Raw genomic sequence first — 26781 nt, forward strand, 5'->3', positions numbered from 1 at the left:
ACAACATTTAGTTTTGCAGGTGCAATATTTTGTTGTGTGTAACTAGTTATTTGTGGGATTTTTGGTGGTTGTCAACTGGTTATGTGGTTTTTAGCTTCCTGGTTATGGCAACCCCATTATGATCACATTTGGAGGACAAGTATCACCCATTTTGTACCAACAATAAGTTCCAAACACAAATGCTTTAGAAATCAAAGAACTAGCAATCTAAACATTATTTTGAATAATGATTATCAGGATTGCTTTGACAACAGTGAAAACAAGTCTGGTATTGTGAGACAATTTTTGTTTCTTTTTAACAATTTAATAAATAAATGACTACAATACACATTCCTCTAAATATATAAATAACTTAACATCAAATACCTTGGCGACCTTCATCCTCAAGGGCCAATGTCAACATTTCTGTGCAGAACTGGTCATCCGGATTAATCCATAACGCCTGCTCATACAAAACCAGTTAGTTGTAATTGCAAATACTAAACTAACAATACGATTACACGTGTTCTTACTAATTAAGTAATTAAGTTGGGCCAAATTACCTTGTGATAGTATGTGATCGCATCGGTATAATTATCCTGTTAAAAAAATGAAAACCATAAACAAAATGGAACATCAATATCTTATTGCATTTCGGTTATCAAAACTGATAATATTTTCAAAATTGATATTAATCAATTTTATACATCCAAATGATCAATTTAAAATGTTTAAAACTCTTAAAAGTATTATATTTTTAAAATTTTGGAAGGGCACAATGTAGAAAAGCAATGTTACCTGCAGGTGATATGTGTAAGCTAAACCAGCATATGTGCTTAAGCTTCTTGTTGAAAGTGCAAGGGCCTTTTCATAATATATAATTGCTTCGCTGTACCTCCTGATACAGAGATACAAAAATTGAAACAATAGTAGGTGTTATAACAGTCATAAACCATCAAATCCTGAGTTTAGAAAAAATAAAAGAGTAGACATACTTCAACTTTCTTAACGCATGAGCAAGATTAACCACTGTTGATTCCCACATCTCACTTAATGGTGACGGTATGTGAACCAAAGTCTTTTCAAACCACCATACTGCTTTACTATACCTAAATTTCTTACACGTTACTTTATTAAAAGTTCCATACCAGACTTACCAGTATTATATATTAAAACAAGAAAATAAAAAAACAACACTTACTCTTTCATGTTATAAGCAACAACTCCAAGTTCATTGTATACAAGTGGATCTGAAGGGCATATGGCCTTCGCCTGCATGAAAAACTGTAACAGATACAACATAAAAAATGAAATCAGCCTCAAAATATCAAGGTAAAGCCGTTGAAGAAGACAAAATAGCCATTAAGCACCTGATCAGCAAGTTTGAAGCTGTGGGTCCTCATGTACTCCATCCCAATATATAGAGTAGGTAAGTGACACCTGTCTCCAAAAAACATCAAGATTAAGTCTTTAACATAAAGTGCATCATTTACACGTGATAACACAATCTAAAATTTAGGGTTTCACATTAACGCTTTCTTCAACACATGATATCGCTTGAAACCTAACAAAGTTCCCTGTGTCGCATGGCTTTAAAGTTAACAAAAACACAAACAAATATATTAAAAAAGAAAGTAGCATTACCCAGAAAATAAACGAGCGGCAGTACGGTAAGCTGACATAGCTTGATCACCTTCTTCTTTGGCTGCATAAGCATTACCGAACCCTATCCAACCAGGAGCAAATGTTCCATCTAAACTAGTTGCCTTGCTGTCAAATAAAAAGATAACATGTGTCAGTAACTCTATAAAATATAACAAATAATACAACAGCTGTATAGTGTATATTACCTGAAATAACGACGTGACTGATCATACTTCTTGATAGAATAGTAGTAGCAACCAACAGCAAACCATGATATCGCCCTTAAAGAAAGCATATAATAAAATTAACAGCATTTAAGACAAAAAAGCAAAAAAATGTCAACTTTTATAAAAATATTTCTTACTTTTGAGGATAGTCCTTGACTAAGTTGCAAGCCATAAGATAAAGCTCATTTGAGTGTCCAAGTTCCATAGCTGATGCTATGTGAACTATGGTACTTTTAAGATGGAATGGATCCTTCTCGAGCAATCTGAATATTAATAAACAGTTTTATTAAAATATCAAGTAAAACTGATTCTACACTTTTATGTCAGATGGTGATTGACTTACAGTGAAGTCAATTCAAAGCATTTTTGATATTCACCACATTGATGGTAGTATTCAGCTTTGCAAGCCAAAAGATCTGTGTTGTTTTTCAGTGTACAAATCATAGACTCGCTTGATGGTTTTGAGCTGATATCTTCATTCTCAAGTTTATTAAATTTCTCTTCTACAACATTTGCTTTTTCGTACTGAACAGAAATAAAAACAAGTGAAATAGCGAAAGAAGATGTCGCTAGAATATGACACAAGTGTTCTGATATGTCTTTACCTTTTTTATTAAACACGAATAGAATGAAGAAAGCCAGCTATCTTCTTGTGCAAACTGCAGAGATGAAAGAAGACTTTTCTCTGAAATTGAATAACAAATCAAACAATGACATGGTGATCTCTGTGGTATAAGCAAAATATTAATGCAAAACAATATAATGAATGTACATATAAAACAATATCTTTTATACTTGAGTGAAGATGAGCTACCTTCTTCGCATGTTAGCATGTGGTTCTCAATAAGACATTCTAGGGCCTGAAACAAAAGAAGATGTTAAATTATTAGTGATGATGAGGAATTCAAATTGTAAAACAAGAAAGATGATGCAGAACAGGTGCAAACAGTTACACATGGTTGCAACTGCACATGATTGTGTTTACCTCATAGCATAACGGGTCAGCTCTAATTGCAGCTGTATACCTAAGAAATCATAAGTAGAGAATTATATTCTAGATGAGACTGTTACAATCCAACAAGATAAAGGGCACCATATGGAGACAAGATGCTGATACGCCATTGGTTTAAAAATGCACGCAGCAGGAGCGCATAATGCGCAATGCACTGATGAGACTGCATCAGGTGTAGCGATGCGATTCCCTGATGTGGGAATGCTGCGCTCTAAATTTCACAATGTGTGATCGCCCAATGCAGCCTGATGCGCGCATTTTCCGAGTTAAAGTGAGTTCCTGCATAGATTGCATGTACCTTATGCATAGACTACTTGTACCTTATATAATGCTTTTTTGGGGGTGCCACAGCTTTCTTTTGAATTTATTTATTTTAGTCTTTTATTTTTTATTGCTTAAAAGTTAAGAAACTAGCATTGCTATCTATAAATATTTTTTGAGTAGCACGCATCGACTTTTTGGATCTAAATGCATCGTAGAGTATCGGGCGTTTTAAAACCAATGGTACACCAAAACTTTGAATTTCAGCATTTTGCAACTTTATGTATGGCTGTGGTGCAAAATCCAGTCCTCTCAGATATTATGTAGGGTTAGAAATATAAGAAAATCTTATAATCATAGAAGGCGTTAAAGTGGAACTAATAAAGAGAAGCAAGCGCATGAATTTCTCTACATTTAATTCTCATGAAGTGAATTATTGAACTATAACTAAATCCATGTCAAAATAGAATTGTTATATTTTGTACTAAACACGCATCCACATCGCTAAATCTTTTAAGACTAACCACTTTCGCGCCTGAGAACGATTCTCTAGAGCTTCATATGCCTTGCCTCTAAGAAAACATATTGCTGATGATATCTGTAATAGATAAAAGGATTTGTAAGTACCAGATATTTAAACTTTAGAGTTTGTTTTGTTGATAGAAAGATTGTAAAAAGGAAATACAACCAATTTGCGCTAAAAAGGAATTAGAATACAAAAAATCACTCTCACGCCACAAATCATCGACTGTGTCCCCTTTACACTCTCATACCAACAAAAGCATGTAAAATGTAATACATATCCTTCATCGTGTATCAGCAACAAATCACTTACCAAAACAGAATAATATGACCTTACAAACTAAGTAAACAGCAAAAGGGAAACTCACATTAATTTCACGATCTTCCGTATCTTTATCCAAGTACATGACATCAGAATCCTTAGTATCCCTAAAATTCCCATGTTCGTCCGCATTCGCTTCTCCAAGCATTTGCAAACACTGATCCCACTCCTTTAATTCTTCCTAAACAGCCAGAGTACAAGTTACCATCAACTCTCACTCAAACACTATCTCATCACAAACATCTAAATAATTAAAACACTAGCATCCAATTTAACAACTTAACAATAAAAAACACATCACACCTTCAAATTTTAACTCCAAAAACAACAAATAAAGCAAAACAAATAGATATTATCCAAAAATAATTAGAAACTACTCCTAATCATAAAATATTGGCATAAAATTTTGCAACCTAGCAACTAACTAGATAATAATAATAATAATAATAAATTACAGCTTCAATTTAAAGTTCCAAAAACAACAACTAAAGCAAAACAACTTGATATCAACTAATTGTAGTGAAGTGCAGAAAACATAATTATAATTAGTAACTGAATATCAAATTAGGGCAGGAAAAGGAGACTAACGAGGCATTTAGCGGCGAGATAACGAAAGCGAAGGTCACGGAGGACAATCTGAGAAGCATTAAGGAGGTGGAAAGCACGGCGGTAATGGCGGCCGAGAAATAGGGCTTGTGCTTGCATGTAGATATCGGCGGGATCGGAAGTGAAGGCGGCAACCTTATCGGCGAAGAAGATTGCGGACGAGTACAGGTGCTTGCTCACGCAGTCTCTAACGACTCCTCTCAGCTTCTCGATCTCTTCTTCCATCATTTTCATTTGAATGCTTGAGCGGGAGCTGTGTGATGTGATTGATGATTTTTTTTCAGGTGATGATGGAGTTGGTATGTAGGTCTTTTATGTAATTGGGCCTCTTGGGAGAAAAATTAGCTATTGGGCTTTTGGGTCCAACAAATAGCTATTGGGCTTTTAACTAGTTGGCATTAAAGGTGCCCAAATCAGGGTATTAAAAAAACCCAGGTTCGGGAATGGAATTAGGGTATGATCGGGTATTGGTAATACCTGGGTCGAGTTTGAGTCCGGGTGTTGGCTTGAAAAATCATACCCTATATACCGGGTCCGGGTCAGGTATTTGAATACCATATTTCCAGGTATTGAAAAAACCCGTTTTCCGGGTATTTGAATACCTTATTTCCGGTTATTAAAAAAACCATTTTTCTGCAGCGTTCTTCTGTTAATGAGCCTGCTTCATTTTTTTTTATTCTAACTCCATTTTTTTGCATACAAACTTCAAAGTTCATTCAAACATATGCAATCTACTAAACAATGATATAAAAAACATATATTTTTGTGTTTTAAATTGTTTTTTGGTATATCAAAAGGAGCTGCACTAAATAAGTATTTACATCAAATATGTGCTTCAAAAAAGATCCGTTGGAGAACGGCTATAGATCTATGGGTAGCCACACAACCACTGCCAAGTGCCACACAGACACATTGCACAAACAATAATATCCGGGTATGTAAAAAATCCAGTTCGGGTATGCAAAAAACCCGGTTCGGGTATGCAAAAAACCCGGGTTTCAGGTATAACTATAACCGGGTTTTGGGTATTATCGGGTTTATATCGAGTGCGGGTTCAGGTTCGGGTTTCAGCATTGAAAGTCATACCCTATCCGTACCCTACGGGTAGGGTCGGGTATTAAAAATCCGGGTTTAAAAAAACCGGTTCTGGGTTTTTTTCGGGTCCGGTTCCGGGTTCGGGCTTTTTGTGCACCTCCAGTTGGCATCCAGCTTACTTATTTGTATAGTTGTATAAGTAGTGTGAGTTAGAGGTATAAAAAAAATCGGTTTGGGACCGGTTTTAGGCAACCGAATCGAACCGGTTTGGGTTTAAAACCGGTTTCTCCCAAACCGATTCCCAACCCGACCCAAATCGCCAGTTTTAGGACCGGTTCCTCTTAAGATCTACAAAACCGGTTTTAAAACCGAACCGAATTGAGGAAAACTGGTTTATAAACCGGACCGAACCGGCGTGACCAGGCCAGCCTATCTTACTTCTAAACCGGTTTATAAACCGAACCGGTTTGAGTCAAACCGGTTTTGACCAGCCATTGACCAAACCAGTTCGGTTTGGATTTAAAACTGGTTTTGTACACCTCTAGTGTGAGTAGTTTATCAAAGATACCATGATTAGTTGTTGTGTGTTGTGATTTTGATGAATGTGATAAAAGAAGATTGGAGATTGAACTCCCAACCTACATTGATAATTTAAAGAAGGATACAAGATTTTGATGGTTGAAATAAATAAACGCCTTTTATTTACATTGGTGTGCACTTTTTTGAAGTTAGGTATCGTTTTATCCCTCAAGAGAGAGTGTTTTACTGAGTTTTTCATAAGTGAAACATATTATGTCCAATTTTTACGTTTGACTTAAAACTAATTTCAATTAATATATATAATAACATGGGGTGAAATAAAATGTGACCAACTTTGATGTGATATTGTGATAGTAAAGTGGTTAAGATGTCAAATAGGAGGTTATAGGTTCAAACGTTATAGAGTTAAAAAAAGAAAATTAGTTCAAAAAAAAAAAGAAAATCTCCTTGCAACGAAGAAGTGCAAGTTTATGTGTTATTTAAATAAAAGAAATTAGAAGAAGAGTTTTCCGGATATGTAATTTGATTTCATACAACCTATAAACAGAATTAATTTACAATTTAATAAATAGTAATAATAATAACAATTCAAAGAAACTATCCATGACTCAATATAAAAAATCTCCGGCATAAACAGCATTGCATTTGTTTATATTTATGATGAATATATAAAAAAAAGTTAGTACGTACTTTTACTTAAATATTCGTGAAGGACTGGAGTCCTGAGGTTATCTCAAATTAATACAAGCCGACCATTATAAATTTCTTATAACAAATTAACAAGTAACTAAACTTATTTAAATGGTTGACTAATATTATCTCCTTGCCTACTTTTGTCTACTTAGTTTGTCGTGTATCATTAAACCTCTATAACACTACAAAAAGATTATTCCTTTTAATAGCCTCCAATTCCATCAGCATTAGTGAGGTCAACTTTTATATTATTCTTATTTATCCTCATCACACTAATTATCATATATATTCAAATTTCTATATACCCTAATCCGGCTACGAACTCAATAATTATTTATCGGTTTCACATTGTTAAGTGTCCAGTTAGCATCACTTGACCGTAGAATATGTACGTAAATAGAGATCAATATCTTGGCCACTCTTTAAAAATCCAAACTCATATTAATTAGGTTATTATGAGCAAAAATAATAAAAGAGTTTGGTAATATTCAATCTTGTTACAGAAAAGAAAAGAGTTCATATCACCAAGACATAACCTTTTTAGGTTGCATTTCATCATAATTGGTGCCACTTAAAGACTTCCACAATCCCCACCTCATGTAGTGTTCGACATTACCTAAACACTAACAATTAAGTCTACATTGTTTTTCGTATACAACAAGTCAACTACTTAAGTAACCACTGTAGATGATTTAACTTTGGCAGTTTGTTTCGTCCATTCATCTTAATTTACCCATGCATTGGCATCCAACACTTGTACGCCATGCATGTATTTACTTTTATGGCACTAGTTCCTGAAGTGTTGGAAACAAAAGTAGGAAGAAAGAGTAAACTATTTCTATTTACAAATTACAACCACCCACTTTGTATATACATAGTATATATATCTAAGCATGCAATGTATTTATAACTCCATTCAAACAAGCCAATAACTCATAAGCCAAGTTCTTTAAATTTATCATTTTAGTCGATTATAATTCCGTCATTACATGGCTCGTTTAACGCTTGTTATAGTCTTGATCTTGGTATGTGGTGCTCAGTGTTTAGATGCAAGGAAGGCGTTGACTGAGAAGAAGGGAACCGTAGTGGAGGTCAGTAGTGCCCTTAAGGAGGGCACCACTGCGCCCCCGTATGCACATGCTTTAAGCGAAAAGCTCTTTGTTCTTCATCTTGCTCATCTTGATCGGATATTAATGCAGTCTACACCTAGTCCTGGTGTTGGCCATTAATTAGAGACTCGTACCTCTATTATATGATTATTAGTTTATTACATATATGTTTATTAAGTTACTAGCTTTTATCCTCCGTATTACGGGATTGCTTTACATTATGCGTTTCTAATATATATATATATATATATATATATATATATATATATATATATATATATATTGGATTTTAATTTTATTTATTGTAAGAAAGTTAATTATATACTTATGGTTATGATTTGATGATGAATAAGTTTCGAAAATAAACGAGATGTTATAACTCGGTTTAAAATCTATCTGGGTTTGGTGAGACCCGTGACCCACTTATCTTTTTAACTATAAGCATGTTTCTTAATTATAAACAATATTTTTTTAAAAAACAATACCCAACATTCTTGTGATCAATTGTTTGAAATAAACACCACTTTTAAAATATATTCCGCAATTTTTAAATGTTTCTTATAGTTATGGTCTACACTAATGCTTGTTGATGTTGATACACCGGTTTGTATGAAATAAGTAACGGATAAACTTCAAATGTTGTATACAAAGAGTTCTTAGATATTTATGAATTGTACATGTATAATTTCTTTTATTTGATTAAAGGTAATACATGTTTTTTCAAATGTAATATGTATATAAATATATAAGAACTGCATTTAGACGTATTTTGATGGTGGGGATCCAATTCTTAAGAATGGACAGCTATATATTACACTAGGTTAGTGACCCGTGTAATACACGGGTAAGAAAAAATAAATTTGAATAATAGTTAAGAAAATGAGATAAAATGATAAAAACATTACATAAATAGTATAGATTTATAATAGGTGAGATTGCTGATATAATAAAAAGAAAAGTTTTAAATTTCCTAACAATAAATTAATAGTTATCATACAAGATAAACATCACGAATAAAAAAAACATTAGCATAACTTCTATAATATTTTAAATCGAAATAAAAAATAAATTGCTTTACGGCTGTGAGGATGAGGACGGATACTTGGTGGAAACCCGATAACTATAGTTTGACTTCTTGGTTGGTGTGTTATTATAAGGGCAAATATGTTTGAAAAAACCTTTGGATGCGTTTGAACAAATGGATGGATACGGTTGGGTTGACTCGTATGTTTTTGACGATATTGATCGTCTCCATTGACTAAAGCGAATGAGATGAGTGAAGCAGTCGTGTGGATCGACAAAATGGGCACGTTGAAAAGTTTAATTGAGAAAAATTTTTATGGTTTGATTCATTGATACACATTTTACTAATTAGTCACTTTGTTACATGTGTAGGCTACAACACAATTATCATTTACATATTTATTTAATGCGACCCCAACACTTATAAGCATTTTTTCCCATGTTCATTTAGCAATTGAAAAGTGAGCCGTTACGATATGCAACTGAACTCCAATTTTATGCATACATTTGGCAATTAAACCTAGGCCTTTTAATATTATTCAGCAAGGGCATTCTGGTCATTTTAATGTTTAAAGCCCAAGTACTTGTATATGTAGAATTAAGGCCCGGGCCATTTTGATTCATAATAGCCCAAGCCAATTTGGTCATTCGAATCATCAAATGTAAGGGATGCACTAATTTGACTTTTAGAGCTCAAACCAAATTATTATGATTTAGTTTCTGAATACAAAAGGAGCTACTATTCAGAATATAATTTTTTATGTAATGAAAATTAAAATTGAAAATCTCTAAATTTGACATCCAAATTGCATTAAAACTGATTTCAGCCATGTGCTTGAAAAAGTGCCCAATTATGCAGCCAAACGCTTTTGGCACTTTGTCATCTGAACCGTAAGCAGCTGCGATTTAGGCTTACTCTTTGGATAGCGCACTTCACAAAACAGATGGTTTGACTTGCTGAACAACTGCAAACAAAAGTAGATTAAAAAGGTTTAGAGTTGTACTCCCATTTAAAACTGTTGTTTGGGAGTTGATAGAATCTAACCACACCCTGTGGTTGTCTCAATGCATGATACCGGTGTTATATTATCACTGGTGAATGACATAGAATTCTTGGATAAAAAAACAGTAAAGGAAATTGTTAATTCTAAGCAATTAACAGATTAGAAATTATTAAAGCTCGCTGGTATACTGAGCATGAGTAAGTGTTTCTGTCATTTTCTATCCCGCAAAATGCAAACACATCAAAAACATCAAATCATATGATAAAATCTAAATTAAAACAGCATACATCAAACAAATTAACAGCAAAAGCATGTATCCTATAAATAACCATTAAAGGTTTAATAATTTGGTCGAGGCATTAAAGTGGTGCAACATGCAATATTTTGTCTTGGTTGAAACTATAGATTTGACTTTTTTTTTTCATATTGTTTGACTCTAATTAACAATACTGTATAAAATTTAAACCTATCCAAAATGTAAAAAAATGGAAACCAAAACTAACCTCACTTCCCCAGTCTGTTTTATCTTCATACCCACAACCTGTAGCACCAATGACTCTTTAAATGTTAAAGTAAAATGGAAGCCATAACTACACAACAATAACCTGTATATGAAAAATAAACAGCGAAATCAAAGTTAATATATATACAAATGAACATGAACCGATTAAAACCTTACCGAATGTATGGATGAAAAACCTGTTGTTTTTAAAATGAATTCTTTCAATTTCGTGTTAAGCACCTCCCTTAGTGTGTTACCATTATCCAAGTGAATGTACTCAGGTGGTCCATCTTTGATGAAGGTCAGGGATTGCGGGAATCACCAGTTCATAAACACCAAGAGCCTTAATAAAAAAAAGTATAGATCATTAGTTTTCACAAAATGTATTTTATATCTTGTTGCTCGTTCAACTATTAGAATTGGAACGTAAAAAAGACAATGTGAATGCTTTTAAGACCACCTCCCTGTTGAGTTTAAAAAATCACTAAAATATACATAGAAACTATTTCAAGCTAAGACAGAAAGCAATCTTAATATGGCAACCTACTATACAATATAAAACGCATCATAGGTAATGATAACATTGAGTAATTTGTTTAAAATTAATGTTGATAGAAGCATGTTCTGAAATATTACCTACCTGGTAGAAAGGGGAATTTTTGCTGTGACATCTTACTACTGCTGGTGATCCTGAAAAACAAAATGAAGCGAAGAAAAATCATATTATATTACCAAGAGGTGTTCTAGGTCAACACCTCTTGGACCAAAACGCCCACGTTAACGGGCACATGAAGGCAATTTTAACGCCCACGCTATATACACAATATTTAAATGTGTAAGCTTAAATATGATACCATTATAACAACCGCAGTGTTCCATAAAATAAATTGCAAACCATAGTCAATACTGGAATCAAATTACATTAAGCAAAAGCAATTTTAACTTTATTCACAACTCTCGAAATACCTCCTTGTATACCACATTTTTAGTTGTATTGGTAACATTACCGTCCTTGTCAAAGATTAATAGTTTAAGTCCATCTCTACTTTTCACTCGAGATAATACTACGTATAGCTGCCCATGTGAAAAAACTGGCTCCTTCAAAAACAAACCCACTCTGGATAGTGACTGTCCTTGACTCTTATTTATAGTCATTGCAAAACATAAGGCCAGTGGAAATTGTATTCGTTGAAACTTAAAAGGAATTTTTTTGTCAGTAGGTGTGAGTGACGTCCTATGTATAAAAACTGGCTCCCCAATGTTAGTTCCAGATATAATTTGAGCTTTTATAACAAGATTTCCTAGTGACGTTACTTGAAGTCTAGTTCCATTGCATAACCCACCTTTCTGATCAAGATTTCTTAAAAGCATAACCGGAACCCCAACCTTTAACACCAATTTATGATTCAACAAACCGGATATTTTTAGGCCGTTTAGAATATCTGGTGAGTACAATGATTCATCAAAATTTTCATTAAGATACTCCTCCTGGCATATACTATCTGAACTTAAATATTCCTTTTTATCACCTGGAAACATTGATAGCAACCGAACATTGATCTCTTGAACAAGTTCATTAGTAGGTGCAAGTAGTGCTCTCTCTTCAAAGAAATTTGGTTGCATATAGTTTGATAGAATAGAAGGGTAAACAAAGTTAATTAGTTCAGAAACAGGATCCAACGAATCATTAATGAGAAGATCATCAGGTATTTCAATAATTGCTTCCCCATCATTGGTTCCACCAACTTTTCCTTCACCTAAATCCAGCAACCATTGAGCAAACAACTTGGTTTGTTCCATATTAGTGGAATCACCAACTACATTCAACCTCATATTTTTTGTTAGTCTTAAAACTTTGCATTCTGACCATAAGTAAGATGAACTTATGGAAGAATTAACTATGTCTTGTCTACTTCCGTTTTGAACAACTGGTAAAATTTGCCTGAAATCACCTCCAAAAACAAAATTCGGTATGTCTTTCAAAGTCCTATCTAGTGCTTCAAATGCATGTTTATGAATCATTGGTGCCTCATCCCATATTATTAATCTGGCTTCACTTACAAGTTGGGCATCATCGGTGCCTGGCTTTATAGTACAAGTGGAGTCTTCATTCGAAATTTGAAATCTGGAGTGTGCCGTCCTACCTCCTGTCAATAACAAAGATGCAATTCCGCTAGAAGCAACATTTAACACAATCTGATCTTTGGATCTTATGCTTGCAGATAAGGTCTTCCATAGAAATGTTTTACCAGTTCCACCATAACCATAAACAAAAAAAACACCTCCTTTATTTATCTCAACTGCTTTCGTGATTTCAAGGAAAATACATCTTTGTTCTTCAGTCAATGAAACAAAAAGATTATCATACTCGTTTTGAAGATCTTGCGGTTCATAATTAAGCTCTTCATTGATCAAAAGATTGTTAGATGTAGATACGGAATGCTCATCAGGGAAAGGCATGGTTTCTAAGTTTCGTAGCGTTGAAGCATTTCGTAGTAATAACTTTTCAATCTCATACAATGTCAAGTTCTTTATTTGTTCTTCGGTAAGTGATAAATCTGTAGAAGAAAACCACAAAATTCTATCTTTAGTATTAAATATATCTATAAATTCTATTATATAAAAATGCAAATAAATTATTTTGTTTAACAAACTAACTAACCTGTAGACTTTAAAGCACGTTGCTGATTGTAAAGAATACCATCAGACAAAATTTCCCAACTTTTTTCCCAAACAAAATCGGGTCTGGATAGACAGTGAGACGTTAACATCGTGGCAAACAAATTTCTTAGAACCACCGGAACCGGAATTACTTGCTTCTTTAATTGCTTCAGTATACTCCATGTCATCATCTAATAGGCCACATTCATAGCAAGCATCTCTAAACGTAGGGAATACCACGCCATTTACCGTGCGGATGTCCTTAAATGAGGTTGGACCTTTGACTTTGTTTAGTAGAATTCTTAGAAAATATGCTTCACCGAGTGCTGGAGACACTGAATGAATTCTGCCAATGGAAAACCCAAGTTTTCTTCGTTCCCAGCATTTGCCTTCTTTCTTCCATACAAATTTTGAAGGAAATTTAATATAATTAAGTTCTTTTGACTCATCATAAATTTGATTACACTCCATCTAAGATGTGAACATTGTGGAAGCCACAGTATCTTTATCAAGGACATCTTCAACATCATCATCTGGACCATAAAAAACTTGTTGCTTATCAGGAAGATGGAAAGGGAGTCTCATAACGGGGGGGTATCTGTAATGAATATCATATGAAAAAATCCTCCATGCCGCTTCACATGCTGAAAGATATCTACAATCATAGTACTCTTTTATTTCATCCACTCCTTCATCTTGATCATCTTCGCTACTATTTTTTACAACGACAACTGTTGTTCGGTCCGGACCCTTGTTAATATATTTAAACAAATACTTAATTGATCCACTCTGATTGCACCATTCCACATTAATATATCCCTGATATTTTCTTAAAAGCTTTTGGTTGTAATGAACAACACTTCGGTTATCCAACTTTACATCAGACTTGACAACAAAATTTCCAGAATCTCTTCTTCTGTATTGTGGAAAACCCTTTGTATCAACACAAGTTTCATTATGAAACTTCTTTGGAAACTTTTTTGAGCACCTTTTATTGACCATACAGGAACATTTCATATTATTAGCATCACATGGACCATGGATCATAAAATCGCTTACAAGTATATACAATTCAGGGTCTTCATTTTTGTCCGGAATCTCAGCACAAATAAGTGGGTCAATATGTTCAACTGTCGGAAACTTATTATCTAGATGCATAAATAAGCATATATGCGCATGAGGCAACCCTCTTTTTTGAAACTCCACCGTATAAACAACTACATATAAATTAGGAGAAAATAAGTATGTTTATTGTTAAATAAATATATAAATATAATATAACATTAACACACGCGCGTGCACACACACACCAAGGCCGGTCCAACAATTTTGGGGGCCTAAAGCGGTAGGAAATTTTGGGGCCTTATCTTTTTTTAATCTAATGGGTATAAAAGATTAAAATGTACTGATTTATTTGGGTTTGGAGACCGGTAACAATAAACATTTTAAGGGTTATTAGCTAGTAATGCTATTGGGTTGGCCCTGACACACACATACGCATATATATATATATATATATATATATATATATATATATCTGTGTGTGTGTGACAATGAAAATATTGTAATAAAAAATGTAACGGACCTGCTTGAACTTTTCCGAGCAATTCCTTTTCTTTCAAGTCTTTAATCAGTGCATCTTACTTGATTTTAAACAATCTACATAATATATCAGGCCTGTCTTCGGACTTCAGCGTCGTGTCTTTAAGAAACCTTTTCACTTCTGGCCAATTTGGATTACATGTAAAAGTTATGAAAAAATCAGGGTATCCAAACCACTTACAGAGAGACATTGCGTCTAAATAGTTCTGCATCATGTATCGACTACCACCGGTAAAAGATGATGGTAATATAACACGTTTTCCAACATTTGAAACATCTTTATTTCCTCTGTTTTTAATATTTCTTAGTTTCTCAAATGTCTCACATCTTAGAACCTTCTGCGCTCTTCGAATGTAATAGAGCCGCTCACTTTCTATCATTGTATAACCATCAACTAATTGTTGTTGAAACAACCTCCTTCCATTTAGAGCAGTAGAAAATTCATTATCCCTGTCTTGAATTCGGTAAGCAAAATATTGTCTCATCGTTGTTTTCCGCTTTGCATCAGAATCTTCATCAACACCCCGGTGAAGAATGTTAACTGTATAATTATCTTCGCCATATATATGTATCAATGGATATTGAAGCCCAAGGTATGAAGGATGAAGTTCGCTTATCGTTTGTAGATAACCTTCTTGAGTTTGTACAATTATGTCACGATTATCTATACAATCACCAATGTCTCCAACAATCAAAGCAGCAACTTCTGAAGCACTTAGTAAGTTATAAGTCCTTGCATCGTTTCCCCTTTTACCAATAAGTCGTAGCTTCAAGTCAACAGTTGGATTTTCAGAAAAACAATCTCTTGCCATTCGATAGCATTTAACCAACTCATTATGCGTATCTAGCATGTGCTTTAATTGCTTTATAATTTGAACATCAAGCACATTTGAAGTTGATGAGTTGTCATTAGCAGATTGACTGTAACAATTAAGAATAATAATGATTAAACATGATATGTAATATCAAATTGTGAAAACTGATAATGTATTATAAATTTTGATAAATAAATGAAAGTGTTGTTCGAATACATACTCAAAAATGCTTTGTCGATTAGAGACTTCATTATACGTATCATATATGTATAGTTGAGCAAACTTTGGTTTGGAACCGGTTGCTGGTAGAAGACTTCCAATGCTATGATAATTTTGACCGCTCGGTCTGAAAATAAACGGAGCGTTACCTTTATTAATTGACTTGTCAATTTTACCACCCATAGATGTAAAGGAGAACATTGAATTGTAGCGACGAATATTCTTCAAGAAGAATCTGCTCTTAGCATCAGATCCACTAAAAAAACTAATATAATCTGGTGGTGGTTTCTTTAATTTTGGAAGTTGGACCTTCCCGTAGGAACAACAAATGAAAAAAACATTGTTACCACTTGGTCTACGTCCCCTTCTGGCTTCGTCTTTCCACAGTTTTGCATGACACATCTCACAAATAACATTTTGATCACCATGATCCAAGTAATCTGTTTAAATCATAAAAATGTTATATATAATATTTTTATACAATTAGTATTAAGTGATGACTTGAATATAATGAAATAGATTGGGTATTTGAATTCATATAAAACCTTTTGAGATTCCCTTGAAAATATCTTTAACAAATTCTTGATCAACAAACTCTTCTTCTGTCAAATCAAAGCTAGGTATGTCGGTGTGCTTATTGTATTCCTTGTTACCTTTCGTTTTCCGGTAGGTATTTTCGTAAAAAAGCAGTTTGTAGTGAATACGGATGTACTCGATGATGTCTCGACATTAGAAAACAATGAAGCTATTGGTATTCTTGCTGTTGCGATTGGTGGTGTAATGTTGTTATTATGAGTAACTACAAATAATATTAGCTGAATTAGGAATCTAATAAGAAAAGTGAAATATATCAATCAGTCAAAATTTGTTTAATTATGTAAAATATTTAAGAAATTAATAGAATCTTACCATTGGTGATGTTACTTAGTGGACTTGAAATTTTTATAATGGGATGAGCTGAAGTGCAATTTTTTTGAAGTTGTGTTAAACATTCATGTGAGTTGGCATTTTCTTTATGAAACGGAACATGCATCTTTGAATTTGATGATATTAAACTGCATTGATTTGCTCGATCATCTGAAATATAAACACAAGTATACAGCATTATTGCTATTATATATTATAAGGCAATACTATGAAAGTCAATGAATATTGTAAGGCAATACTTTCAAAGTAAAAGAAATGGAATTCTAAACTCTCATTAGTTATTAAAAACTTACAGCTAATTGTTTGTTGTGTTGTATGCAAAGTTGAATGAGAAGCATTTTCTGGTGTAGTGACCCTGTTCCTTTTTTTATCGTTAAGAAATTTTCTTCTTTTTCGCATTTCTTTACAATAACTTCTGTCCATTGATATCTAAAAGGAAAACATGTAAACAATGTTGTAATGATTTAAATATGTATTTAGCAAGTAAATGTTATGCAACATAATTGAAAAGAAACATAATCAAACCTGATTGAGAAACCTCTTGCACACAGAATAGCAATTAATACAACGAATATCAACACCTTAAAAGGAGTAAATTGGAATATCTAGCAAACAGAATATGGTAATTCAACACAACCGATCACTTAATTGGCTGCAAACACTTTTGATATAAGATTTGTTTCTAAAAGCCATCAAAGAGAAAATTATTAGGGTTTAAATTATGATCAGCGGGTTACTCAAAATTTGAAAAACAGAGCGTATATTGTGAAGGTATTATTTCTTTTTGTTTTATTTATATTTTTTGAAAAACATATAGGAAGCATAAATTGTTCCTTATGTTGCTGTAACAAACTTTGATACGATTGTTTATTGTATTATATAAATTCTGAATTTTTTAATGTTTATCATAATTGTAAATGATAAGATTTAACCTATCTTAATTATGTAACTTGTTCAAACATATATTTTAATTTTTTAAAATAGGCCGGTTCGGTGTACTGTAGAGGTGCAAAAAATGGCATTTTCAGGAATCGGAAGCGGTTAGGAACCGGTTCAGGTTTAGTCAACAAAAGTCAAAACCAATCGGATACGAATTGTGTCCGCGTATAGTTAGGTATTCGATCGGATTTTTTGCGGGTTTCGGGTAGTTTTGGGTCGGGTTTTGAACAGGTAAAGGTGGAACCGATTCCGGCGGGTCATAGTCTGGTCAGATCCGGGTACAGGTCTAGGGAGAAACCCAATACCGTGTCGTACATGCGGGTTGGGTACGGGTACGAACCGGGTACAAAAAAAATTAAATTAAAAGTTTACGAATAAAACAATGAATAATAAACTTGCATAATATATATAAGTTTTTATGGTTCATAGTCCAACGTTTCTTAATGATGATGCAGTCTTTTAATGAATAATAAACTTACATAACATATATAAGTATTTATGTTGCAGGACAAGTAAAAGGTTCTTAATGATATTAATATTATGTTTTCATATAGAATTTATTTATTATGGCAATATATTAATACATTTTTAATTGTTGATATTATGTTGCAGGCTTCTAAGCCCGTCACAGCTCACTCCGCCCTAGACCAGTCATTTGGTATATCACTGTTCATCCCGAAAAAATAGACATAGTACCAAACTCAGTTTAATAATTGAATAAGACGGGACCAATTCATATATCTCAGCTCAATTTTGACTGTAAGAAATTCAACATAGCCTTTATGGTAAAAAAATGACCATCTTCGTCCGAATAACATACTTTCCATATTGTTTAGTCATAACATTTTGCAGATTCTTTTGTTAACTTCAATTTATACTTAAACTTTGACTTGTGTACCAAATGACTAAATTACCCTTGCATATATCAATATTACATCTATTGTAACAATCAACAATACAACTGATCCGCTAGATTCTTCAATTATTGTCAGAATAAATCCAAATCTTTTGAATGGAAACAATGTCATGTTTGACCAGCAAAAAGTCAACATGATCTGAAAATCATGATTAACCAAAATGTTGGTATTAAGATAAAATTCATCCACTTCTGAATCCAACTAAATACTCTTATCCTTAAAGTTTGTCTTCTCAAAACAAAAATTTATCATAGAGCCCAATGACCAAAATGGCCTTGCTATGAAAAATTACAAAAGCGGATATACCAACAGTTTGCTAAATTACCCTTGCATATATCAATATTACATCTATTGCAACAATGAACAAATGAGAATCAGTAATCACAGATGTTAATTCACCGAATTTAAACGTTGGAAGCTGGAAACAACAACATAGGAATAGTGCAGAAGGGTTGAATTCGTAGTTAAAAAAAATAAAAAATAAAAATAAAAAAAACCTAAGTTGAAACTAAAATTAATAGAGCAACCTAGAAGGACAAAACATCAAATAAAACTGAAACTACTTAAGATTCTTTAAACTATCATTAAGAAAACAGAAAAGAAAAATGAATAAACAACATAAAAACTTAGTTGAAACTAAAATTAAAAGAGCAGCCTAGAAGGACAAAACATCAAATAAAACTGAAACTACTTAAGATTTTTTAAACTGTCATTAAGAAAACAGGAAAGAAAAATAAAAAAAATCATTTGCACCGTTACAGATAGTTAAATTGTTTCATGGGTGACACAGGTTAAACATGTTTGCGGATGCAGATGGTTAAATGGTATGAAAAGAAGACTTAACAGCAAAATATAGTCAAAGCATGCTTATCACAAGTATAACAGACCAAGTGGCAAAAGAAAAAGCATCTTTAGATGCATAAACTATAATCATATGAAATTTTAAAAACAGGAAATCGATAAACATCACAAAACCAAATTGTAATTGTCTTAAAAACCATCATACCAAACATCCAAAATCAAAAACGAAATGATAATTGTCTTACAAAAACCATAATACCAAACATCCAAAGCAACATAACTATCTTAACAGCATAACCCACCAGTTATTTTTCAATTTTTGGAATCAATGGAATTCCAAGCTTACCATAATCTTTATCGCCTTTCAAAGACTTTGATAGTAGTTTTGTTCCTAAATTGCTTGGTTCCACCTAATCATCGTCATACACATCAACCAAATTACGCTTTAGATTACTTAAGGGCACAACAGCATTGTTGCCACCTGACACGGGTGTTGTATTATCACCGGTGACCGATAGAGAGTCCTTAGATAAGAAAACAATTCAGGGAAGTTGTTAATGAAAATTGTTAAGGAATAAATATTCAAATAATTTGTCCAAACATTGAAAGGGCACCTTCATATTAACGGTATCTTGAGAAATGGTATCTCCTGTCGTCAGTTGCATGGAGTCTGACAAGTCATTCTGTTTAGAAAAAAAGAACTGGTTATTTAATTAGAAATATTAAATTAAATTATTGACATAAGAATGAAATTTACCTGGTCTAGGTTGAACTTATTCTCTAGAGCGGAAATTATATTCTCATCATCAGTATATTTGGCTATACCAAAACACTTATCTTGTCTATCCAAGTTATATTTCTTGATATCAATCTTGAAAGCGTACTTCTTCCCCAATAAAGTGTTCAAAACACCAGGAAATGGTTCTGATTCAACACCCTTCAACAAAAACAATTAATAAGTAAAAAGATAAGACACTTATTTTTTGAAGAATGAGTGTTTTTGTTATTTTAATTATACCTTTATAAATCTGTCGACCAAATCATCAACAGTAACTTTCAAAATTTTAACTGCTTCTTTATCCCATAATGTCAAATCAATGATGCCAGTAGGATCTTGTATTCGTATAAGTATTCTAAACCTTCAAAATTAAAAAATTAAAATGTAATGTCAAAATCTTGATGTTTATTAATGATCAAGACTTGTGGGTATAATAAATGTTTGCGAATGATGATACCTATTGATTGGAGAGAAGTCTTTATCTTTGCATCTATCATTGCTGCATTTTGTATCGCCCTTTTTAACCCCTTTTGGACATGTGTTGCACGTAAGTAGTACCATTGTTGAGCTGGTGGTACATACTTAATGGTACCAAGAATGACAAGTGATCTAACCTGTAATAATAAAAAAAAATAATATTGTAGTTTTTAAAAGTAAACACTAAAGTAATAGTAATAATAATAATAATAATAATAGACATAATAATAATAATAATACTAAACCGTTTTAATGTGGACTTGTGCAATGTTATTGAATTCAGTCTTGATAAGGAAATCATCTTGAACAGAGCAATTGACAGATGAGGAAATCGACATCTGACTTGAACCCTTTTGTCCATTTGTTTTGTGATTAAGCCTAAACATATTATAAAGAACAATTAGACAGATTTAGTACTAAGCAAACACTTAAAATATAATATGTATTAAAAACATTAAATTTATATACTAACAAACCTTTGCTTAAATGAAATTATATCTTCAATGTCTTCATCGATTAAAAGTTTGGAATAAACATAGTTGTTTGAAGCCCATGTTTTATCTACAAACGTTAAAATGTTTACGTTAGAAAAAAAATAACGAAAATAAATGAAATGAAATGATATTAATAAACAGCATACCTTGCCAGAATTTGAATCTACCAAATTGCAAGATAATGGCAACATTTGTTTTGTCTGGATTAGTTAAAATATAATCTTTCATCTGATTAGCATAATCCCCAAAGAATGTGACACTGATTTCATTAGCGCTGCCCATCATTTAGATTATAACATATAAATAAATAAAGTTATTTAAATAAATAAGAAATTTTTTTTTAAAAAAAAGGAACTAACTTCAAATCTTCAAGATGGACGGTAATTTTAGTTGTAGGATTCCCTCCTTTACCGGGAAAAGTCGTGGGTTTATCCCAGCTGGTGATGAGACCAATGATATCTGTATAGATAGCAGATATTAAAGTACATATTTTGACTGTAAAAAATGTGTTTATAAATAATAAACAAATTTGACTAACCAACAGTATGAAATTATGGAAACAAATTGTTGTTCATGTCTTCAAAACTTGCAAAAGTAAAACCATATGGTTCTCCCACGAAATCGTTAACTTCAATGATGTTAGTGTCATGATTAAAAGACACTTTGTTAGGATTCCCCATAAACTTGTTGCTAGCACGATTTTCAGCAAGAAACACATTAGTAATTAAAATAGTAGAGTTAAGTTCAACCAAACTTTTAAAGTTTTGCCAATGTCCGTTTATGATGCTTCCCAGCATCTTGTTTCCCTATAATTTTAAACATAAAAAATTGATGTTAATATTAAATATAAACAGCAAGTATCCAAAATGTGTCTTTAAACAATACATATTAAATTACCTCTTCGTCCATTAAAATCATCTCAACAGAGTAAACTTCACCTTGTTGGTTATAGTTCATATACTTCCACAGCTGTATAATACGCACCTTCACATTGAAAACATCTGTTGACACGTCAAGTTTGTTGAGCATGGTAATATGAACTTCATCATCCATTCTATCCATTCTGTTGGTGTTGATATGAAGGGGGGAAAAAAAAAGAAAACATTTTACTGAAAATATTAAGTATCTAAAACCAATTAGAATTGGTAAAGTAATAAGCAAATTACCCCTAAAAAGTTACCTGGTATTTGTCGATGGATGAAAGAAATGATAAGCAGATTGTGTAAATGCAATGTGGAATGGATCCGGTATTTATTCTACAATTTGTTCAAGATAAATTGTATTCCATGAAAAAAGGAACTGTAACTTCCAGAGAAAAAAGATAGGAAATTTGAATTTAAATTCAATTATCTTTAAATATGTTAAATTAAAATACCTTATCCTAAAAAGTTTTAAACAAATAACATTATTCAGAAATATAATATCAATTTACATGATAGTTTGTTTTTCAACATGTTTTTTTTTCCTAGATTTTTTAAGCCCATAAAGAATCATTAAACATAAGTTAATGTGCTATCTGAATGGCAACATAAAACATAAAGTAATTAATAAAGTAACGTAAAAATGGCAACTAACCTTCTTTGCATCTCGCATGAAATCATATTCAACTCGTTTTAGTTGGAGCTGAGGGGAAATCAATGAACAAAACACCCTTCTTTGCATCCTAAAAGTTCATAATTTACATGATTAAACTGTAATCATAGAATTGTGTGATGAGTTTGTCATGAATCAGTATAGTCCCCTTAAGTTTTTATTAGGTAAATCATCAATCTATATAAAATATATAATAGAATCGATGTTCGGTTTAAGTAGGGATGAATACGAATCGTGATAGTGATTATCCTCGAGATGAAATCGAAGTCGGATTTAGGGTTCATACTATTGATAAACACAAATCATTTTATTGTTTATACTTAATATGAAAGACAAATAACTAACCTTACAGATAAAGCAATCAAGATTGGGTAGATAGTGATTCGAATCGTTTATTGAATGGTGATGTCCCTGACTAATCAATCCGATTATATGTTGACAGAAATGCTAGGCTAATGAGATTATATGTATAGATGCATTACATTTTTTTATGTACTTATTGTTAAAATGTATTTGTATTTTTATTATTTGGATTATCCCATATATTGCATAGGTTCTAAAGCTAGGTCTAATAATATAACAAGCTTATAAAAATGAGACTTCCAATAATATAACAAGGCTTATAAAATGAGATGTATGTAAAACCATGATGCTCCCCGAAAGTATTTTATAACACATTGGCTAAGTTTTTATAAATGTTTTACAAAATTCAAATAAGATTTTTATGTCAAGTATTAAGTACGCGGATTGTGGAACTTTCCTTGTAATGATGCCTTCAAACATGTTTTACCAGTGGAAGGCATAAAAACTTGAAATAGATAACCGTTAAGTAGGCCTGTCCATTTAACCGCAACCTGAAACTCGACCCAAGTAATTGTTAACCTAAACCCGAAAGTACTCATACTCATGAAACCTGTACCCGAGTTTAACAAACCATAATCCAACCCGTGCTATTTTGGGTCTAGCATGGGGTAAACCAGAATAATCCATTTAACCAAATATACCCTAATTAACAGTTTAAAATATGTGCTCAACTCCAGTTAATCCTATACATTAATATTCCATCGATTACTATTTCACTATCGCCTTAATTCCACTGATGAAAGATTGTGTTCTAGTAGAGATGTACACATTGTAACACTGTGTACAACTGTGACTCTGTATCTCAAGGCGTGTGCCTCATACATACCTAAAGAAGATAAGGGGCAACACAAATTGTATTTGGGTTGAAGAAAAAAATCATTGAGTGAAGATTTGATTAAAAAAAACAATTAGAAATGCTATGTCCCATATAATATAGCATTTTATTTATTTGAACTTTTTTTTTTTTTTTTTTGGTTTTACACGCCAAGTACTTGAAACTCTATAAAACAATTAGAAATGCTATGTCCCATATAATATAGCATTTTATTTATTTAAACTTAGTTTTTGGAACTCCCCAACTTGATAAAACCCAAACCCAAATAAACCGACAGAGAGAGATCAGGGGCCGGGTTTCGGTTACATAGTTAAATTTCATAAACCCGAGGAACACCCCTGCTGTCATGACAAAGAGGCAAAGCATCAAATAAATTTTACAAAATACAAAAGAAAACTATATCATTTTCATATAAACACATACATTTTTGTAGTCAAGACACTATGATTCATGAACAGCTCAAGTGTTTGGTTCGTTTGCAGGCCTAATTTTCGTGTTTACTTTAGAAAAATATTTTGGTGTCATCAGAATCCATAATGTAAATTGCAGGATAAGGTGGAGAGTGATACCAAGCAACCAAACAAGGAAAAGTTGACCAAAAGTCAATTCGTGGAAACGGTTAAAAAAGAACAAGAAGCAGTATGGCCGCCTTTCGGTCAACTCGTTTCAGATCTATCAAAACTTGCTTTTGAAAGTTTTGGTAACGTTTTCATTCCTTTCAACCCGTTTAAAAATTCTAAAGCAGGCCTCACGCCATTAAAAGATCATCTCATAATGCTTGAAGACGGGCCCGTTAATCAGCCCGCGCTAGTTCAAAAGCATAGAACTCCAATCCCACTTTCAGAAGCCCGTCAGGCCCACAACCTGAATGAAAAACACCCGGAAAAAATAAAGCCCGTTAAGGTTAGATCATCTTCTAGTGTAAAAGATCCAAACAAGCAGCGAGTTTCAAAAAGAGAAGAGTATGCTGAGATTTATGGGGTGAATGGTCAATGGTGATGTTAAACGTGCATCGGGTTAAAGATAAAGGAGGTGAAGTTGTGTTTGGAGAACAAAAGCCTGTTGACTTAAAACGCGTCAACTATGATGAGCCTAAGTTTAGTTATATGAGAAACAAGTTTGATGATTCAATTTAATAGTTAAAACAATGTTTAGAGGTTTGTACTGATTAATATTTGGATGCATGGTAAGGTCCTTGTCTAAAAGAGTGTATTAGGGACGAAAATTTTCTGGCACTATCTGAAACACAACGTAAAAATAATCTGGTTTTGAATTGACTAATATAATGTGTTTATATTGCGCAGCTTGTTGCCCGTTTGCCTGCCACTTTATTGTAATCGTTTTATAGTAAATTATATAAAACTTCGATTATTTAAAAATGTGTTTATTAATTGGGATAATTCTAAAGTGACATCTTTAATAAACAAGTTAGCTTGTTAGATAAAGTTGGTTGTTTAAATTGTTACCAAGTCATATTCGTAAATGAACGGCTCAAGCCGAAACACGACGCAATTATAAGTGTCTCCGGGTTAAGGTTGATATATTTAACACGCATAACTTTATAGGTCATGTTGGGTTCGTCTGAGAACAGCACGAAATCAATAAACCTATCAACCCGGCATGATTGACAATGACACCCTGGTTTTGATGCATGTAAAGTCAAACTTAAAAGAGTGTTTGGATCCAAGGTAAACTCGTAGCTTGGGTTATGGACAGAGTTTGTTTGGCTATAATTTTCATGTGATAGATTTTATCCAAGACAAGTATCTAATCACATGAATCTGAAGGTGAAACTTTTTATCAAGAGAAAGAGTAATGTAGCTGCACAACTACTCTCTATTATATCTTTTCTGGAAATTATTTTATTTGCTTTGAATATAACAAAATAGCCTGTTAACTGTGAACTTATGGGTTGTTTTACATCTTCACTAAATAAACAAGACTGTAAGCCTTTGTTCTTTTTCCTGATTCATGGTGTTGATAAACCTTCACCATAGGATATATTATTGTCTATATGGCAGGTACGGTGAAGATTATCAGGAAGCCAAAGCCGTTGGAGTTCCCACGACCCGTTACGTGGAGTCGGTTGGTGCAGATGCGCGATGAGTTCTGGGATACGGCTCCTCGTCACGGTGGCAAGAAAGGTAAAACTATAAATAATGAAATAGTATAAAGGTGTTTCGACTTGACGGACGTTATATTGAATCGGGTATGTATCCAATAAAGAAAGAAGTCACACAAGTTGAAAGTTATAGTAATTCTATTAAAAGTATAAGCATGTAAAACTTTTTACTGTAAAAAACAAGTTTAGATTGCTATTTTAGTATTATAATTTCTTAATCATGTTGTAGTAAGTTAATTACATGTTAATTTTCAAGCAGAATAGAAAGGTGCCTAGGGCTATGTTTTTGTAAGTGATAATGTGATATAGAGTTATTAGACCTAGATAATTAGTTGCTACTAAGAGTGGGTTAAATGGTTTACCTTTTTGACGAAACATGTGATATTGAGGATTCTAAGACTTGTGGTAGACAAAGGTGTATAGCTGTTAAAAAGAGGAACCTAAACATATTGACGGGGCAACATGTTTAAGTTAATCAGGTCAATCTAACACAATTGATTTATCAAACGGGTTAGCTATGGCAAATCAAAACCTATGTAAATTGCATTGTCTTGCCTCATAATTTTTTTCTGATAAATATGCCTGAATTATGCAAAAAGAAATCTGGGACGCAATACATGCATCAGCTGAGTCTGATACCGAGCTCGCTCAAACAATTCTAGACAGTGCAGGAGTAATTGTTCATAAACCTGACAGACAGTTTGTTATGATCAAACAGGTAATAAAATGTGTACCACAAATCCCGCCTGATTTACTTAA

General features: G+C 32.8%; 4 protein-coding genes and 1 long non-coding RNA gene across 5 annotated transcripts; 1 reads left to right on the forward strand and 4 right to left on the reverse strand.

The window, feature by feature from the left end:
• Positions 1 to 315: 315 nt before the first annotated feature.
• Positions 316 to 4813, reverse strand: LOC143620023 (anaphase-promoting complex subunit 6-like). Its single transcript, XM_077091822.1, has 16 exons — positions 4556 to 4813; positions 4014 to 4148; positions 3648 to 3721; positions 2836 to 2875; positions 2665 to 2710; positions 2456 to 2535; positions 2194 to 2375; positions 1988 to 2113; positions 1830 to 1904; positions 1624 to 1749; positions 1350 to 1419; positions 1181 to 1263; positions 975 to 1088; positions 778 to 877; positions 543 to 578; positions 316 to 442 (listed from the first exon to the last, which is right to left on the reverse strand). The coding sequence occupies exons 1-16, from the start codon at positions 4805 to 4807 to the stop codon at positions 359 to 361; spliced, it is 1623 nt and encodes a 540-aa protein (XP_076947937.1). The 5' UTR covers positions 4808 to 4813; the 3' UTR covers positions 316 to 358.
• Positions 4814 to 9824: 5011 nt separating this feature from the next.
• Positions 9825 to 13611, reverse strand: LOC143620122 (uncharacterized). The gene is made up of 5 exons (XM_077091885.1): positions 13261 to 13611; positions 13142 to 13163; positions 11823 to 13037; positions 10481 to 10518; positions 9825 to 9938 (listed from the first exon to the last, which is right to left on the reverse strand). The coding sequence occupies exons 1-5, from the start codon at positions 13609 to 13611 to the stop codon at positions 9825 to 9827; spliced, it is 1740 nt and encodes a 579-aa protein (XP_076948000.1).
• LOC143620123 (uncharacterized) lies at positions 13612 to 15959 on the reverse strand. Its single transcript, XM_077091886.1, has 4 exons — positions 15778 to 15959; positions 14924 to 15663; positions 14210 to 14357; positions 13612 to 14128 (listed from the first exon to the last, which is right to left on the reverse strand). Exons 1-4 carry the CDS (start codon positions 15957 to 15959, stop codon positions 13612 to 13614), a joined length of 1587 nt encoding a protein of 528 aa, XP_076948001.1.
• A 4895-nt stretch (positions 15960 to 20854) lies between these two features.
• On the reverse strand, positions 20855 to 22171 carry LOC143620124 (replication protein A 70 kDa DNA-binding subunit A-like). The gene is made up of 6 exons (XM_077091887.1): positions 22007 to 22171; positions 21711 to 21915; positions 21469 to 21568; positions 21256 to 21383; positions 21092 to 21176; positions 20855 to 20993 (listed from the first exon to the last, which is right to left on the reverse strand). The coding sequence occupies exons 1-6, from the start codon at positions 22169 to 22171 to the stop codon at positions 20855 to 20857; spliced, it is 822 nt and encodes a 273-aa protein (XP_076948002.1).
• A 3619-nt stretch (positions 22172 to 25790) lies between these two features.
• On the forward strand, positions 25791 to 26715 carry LOC143619962 (uncharacterized). Its single transcript, XR_013151260.1, has 3 exons — positions 25791 to 25844; positions 25922 to 26044; positions 26622 to 26715. It is a non-coding gene; the product is annotated as an uncharacterized LOC143619962 (long non-coding RNA).
• Positions 26716 to 26781: the final 66 nt, after the last annotated feature.

This window comes from Bidens hawaiensis, unplaced genomic scaffold, assembly GCF_021521415.1.
Source record: "Bidens hawaiensis isolate Kalapana, Puna unplaced genomic scaffold, B.hawaiensis_p1.1 tig00002525_1, whole genome shotgun sequence".
NCBI classification, from domain to species: Eukaryota; Viridiplantae; Streptophyta; class Magnoliopsida; order Asterales; family Asteraceae; genus Bidens; species Bidens hawaiensis.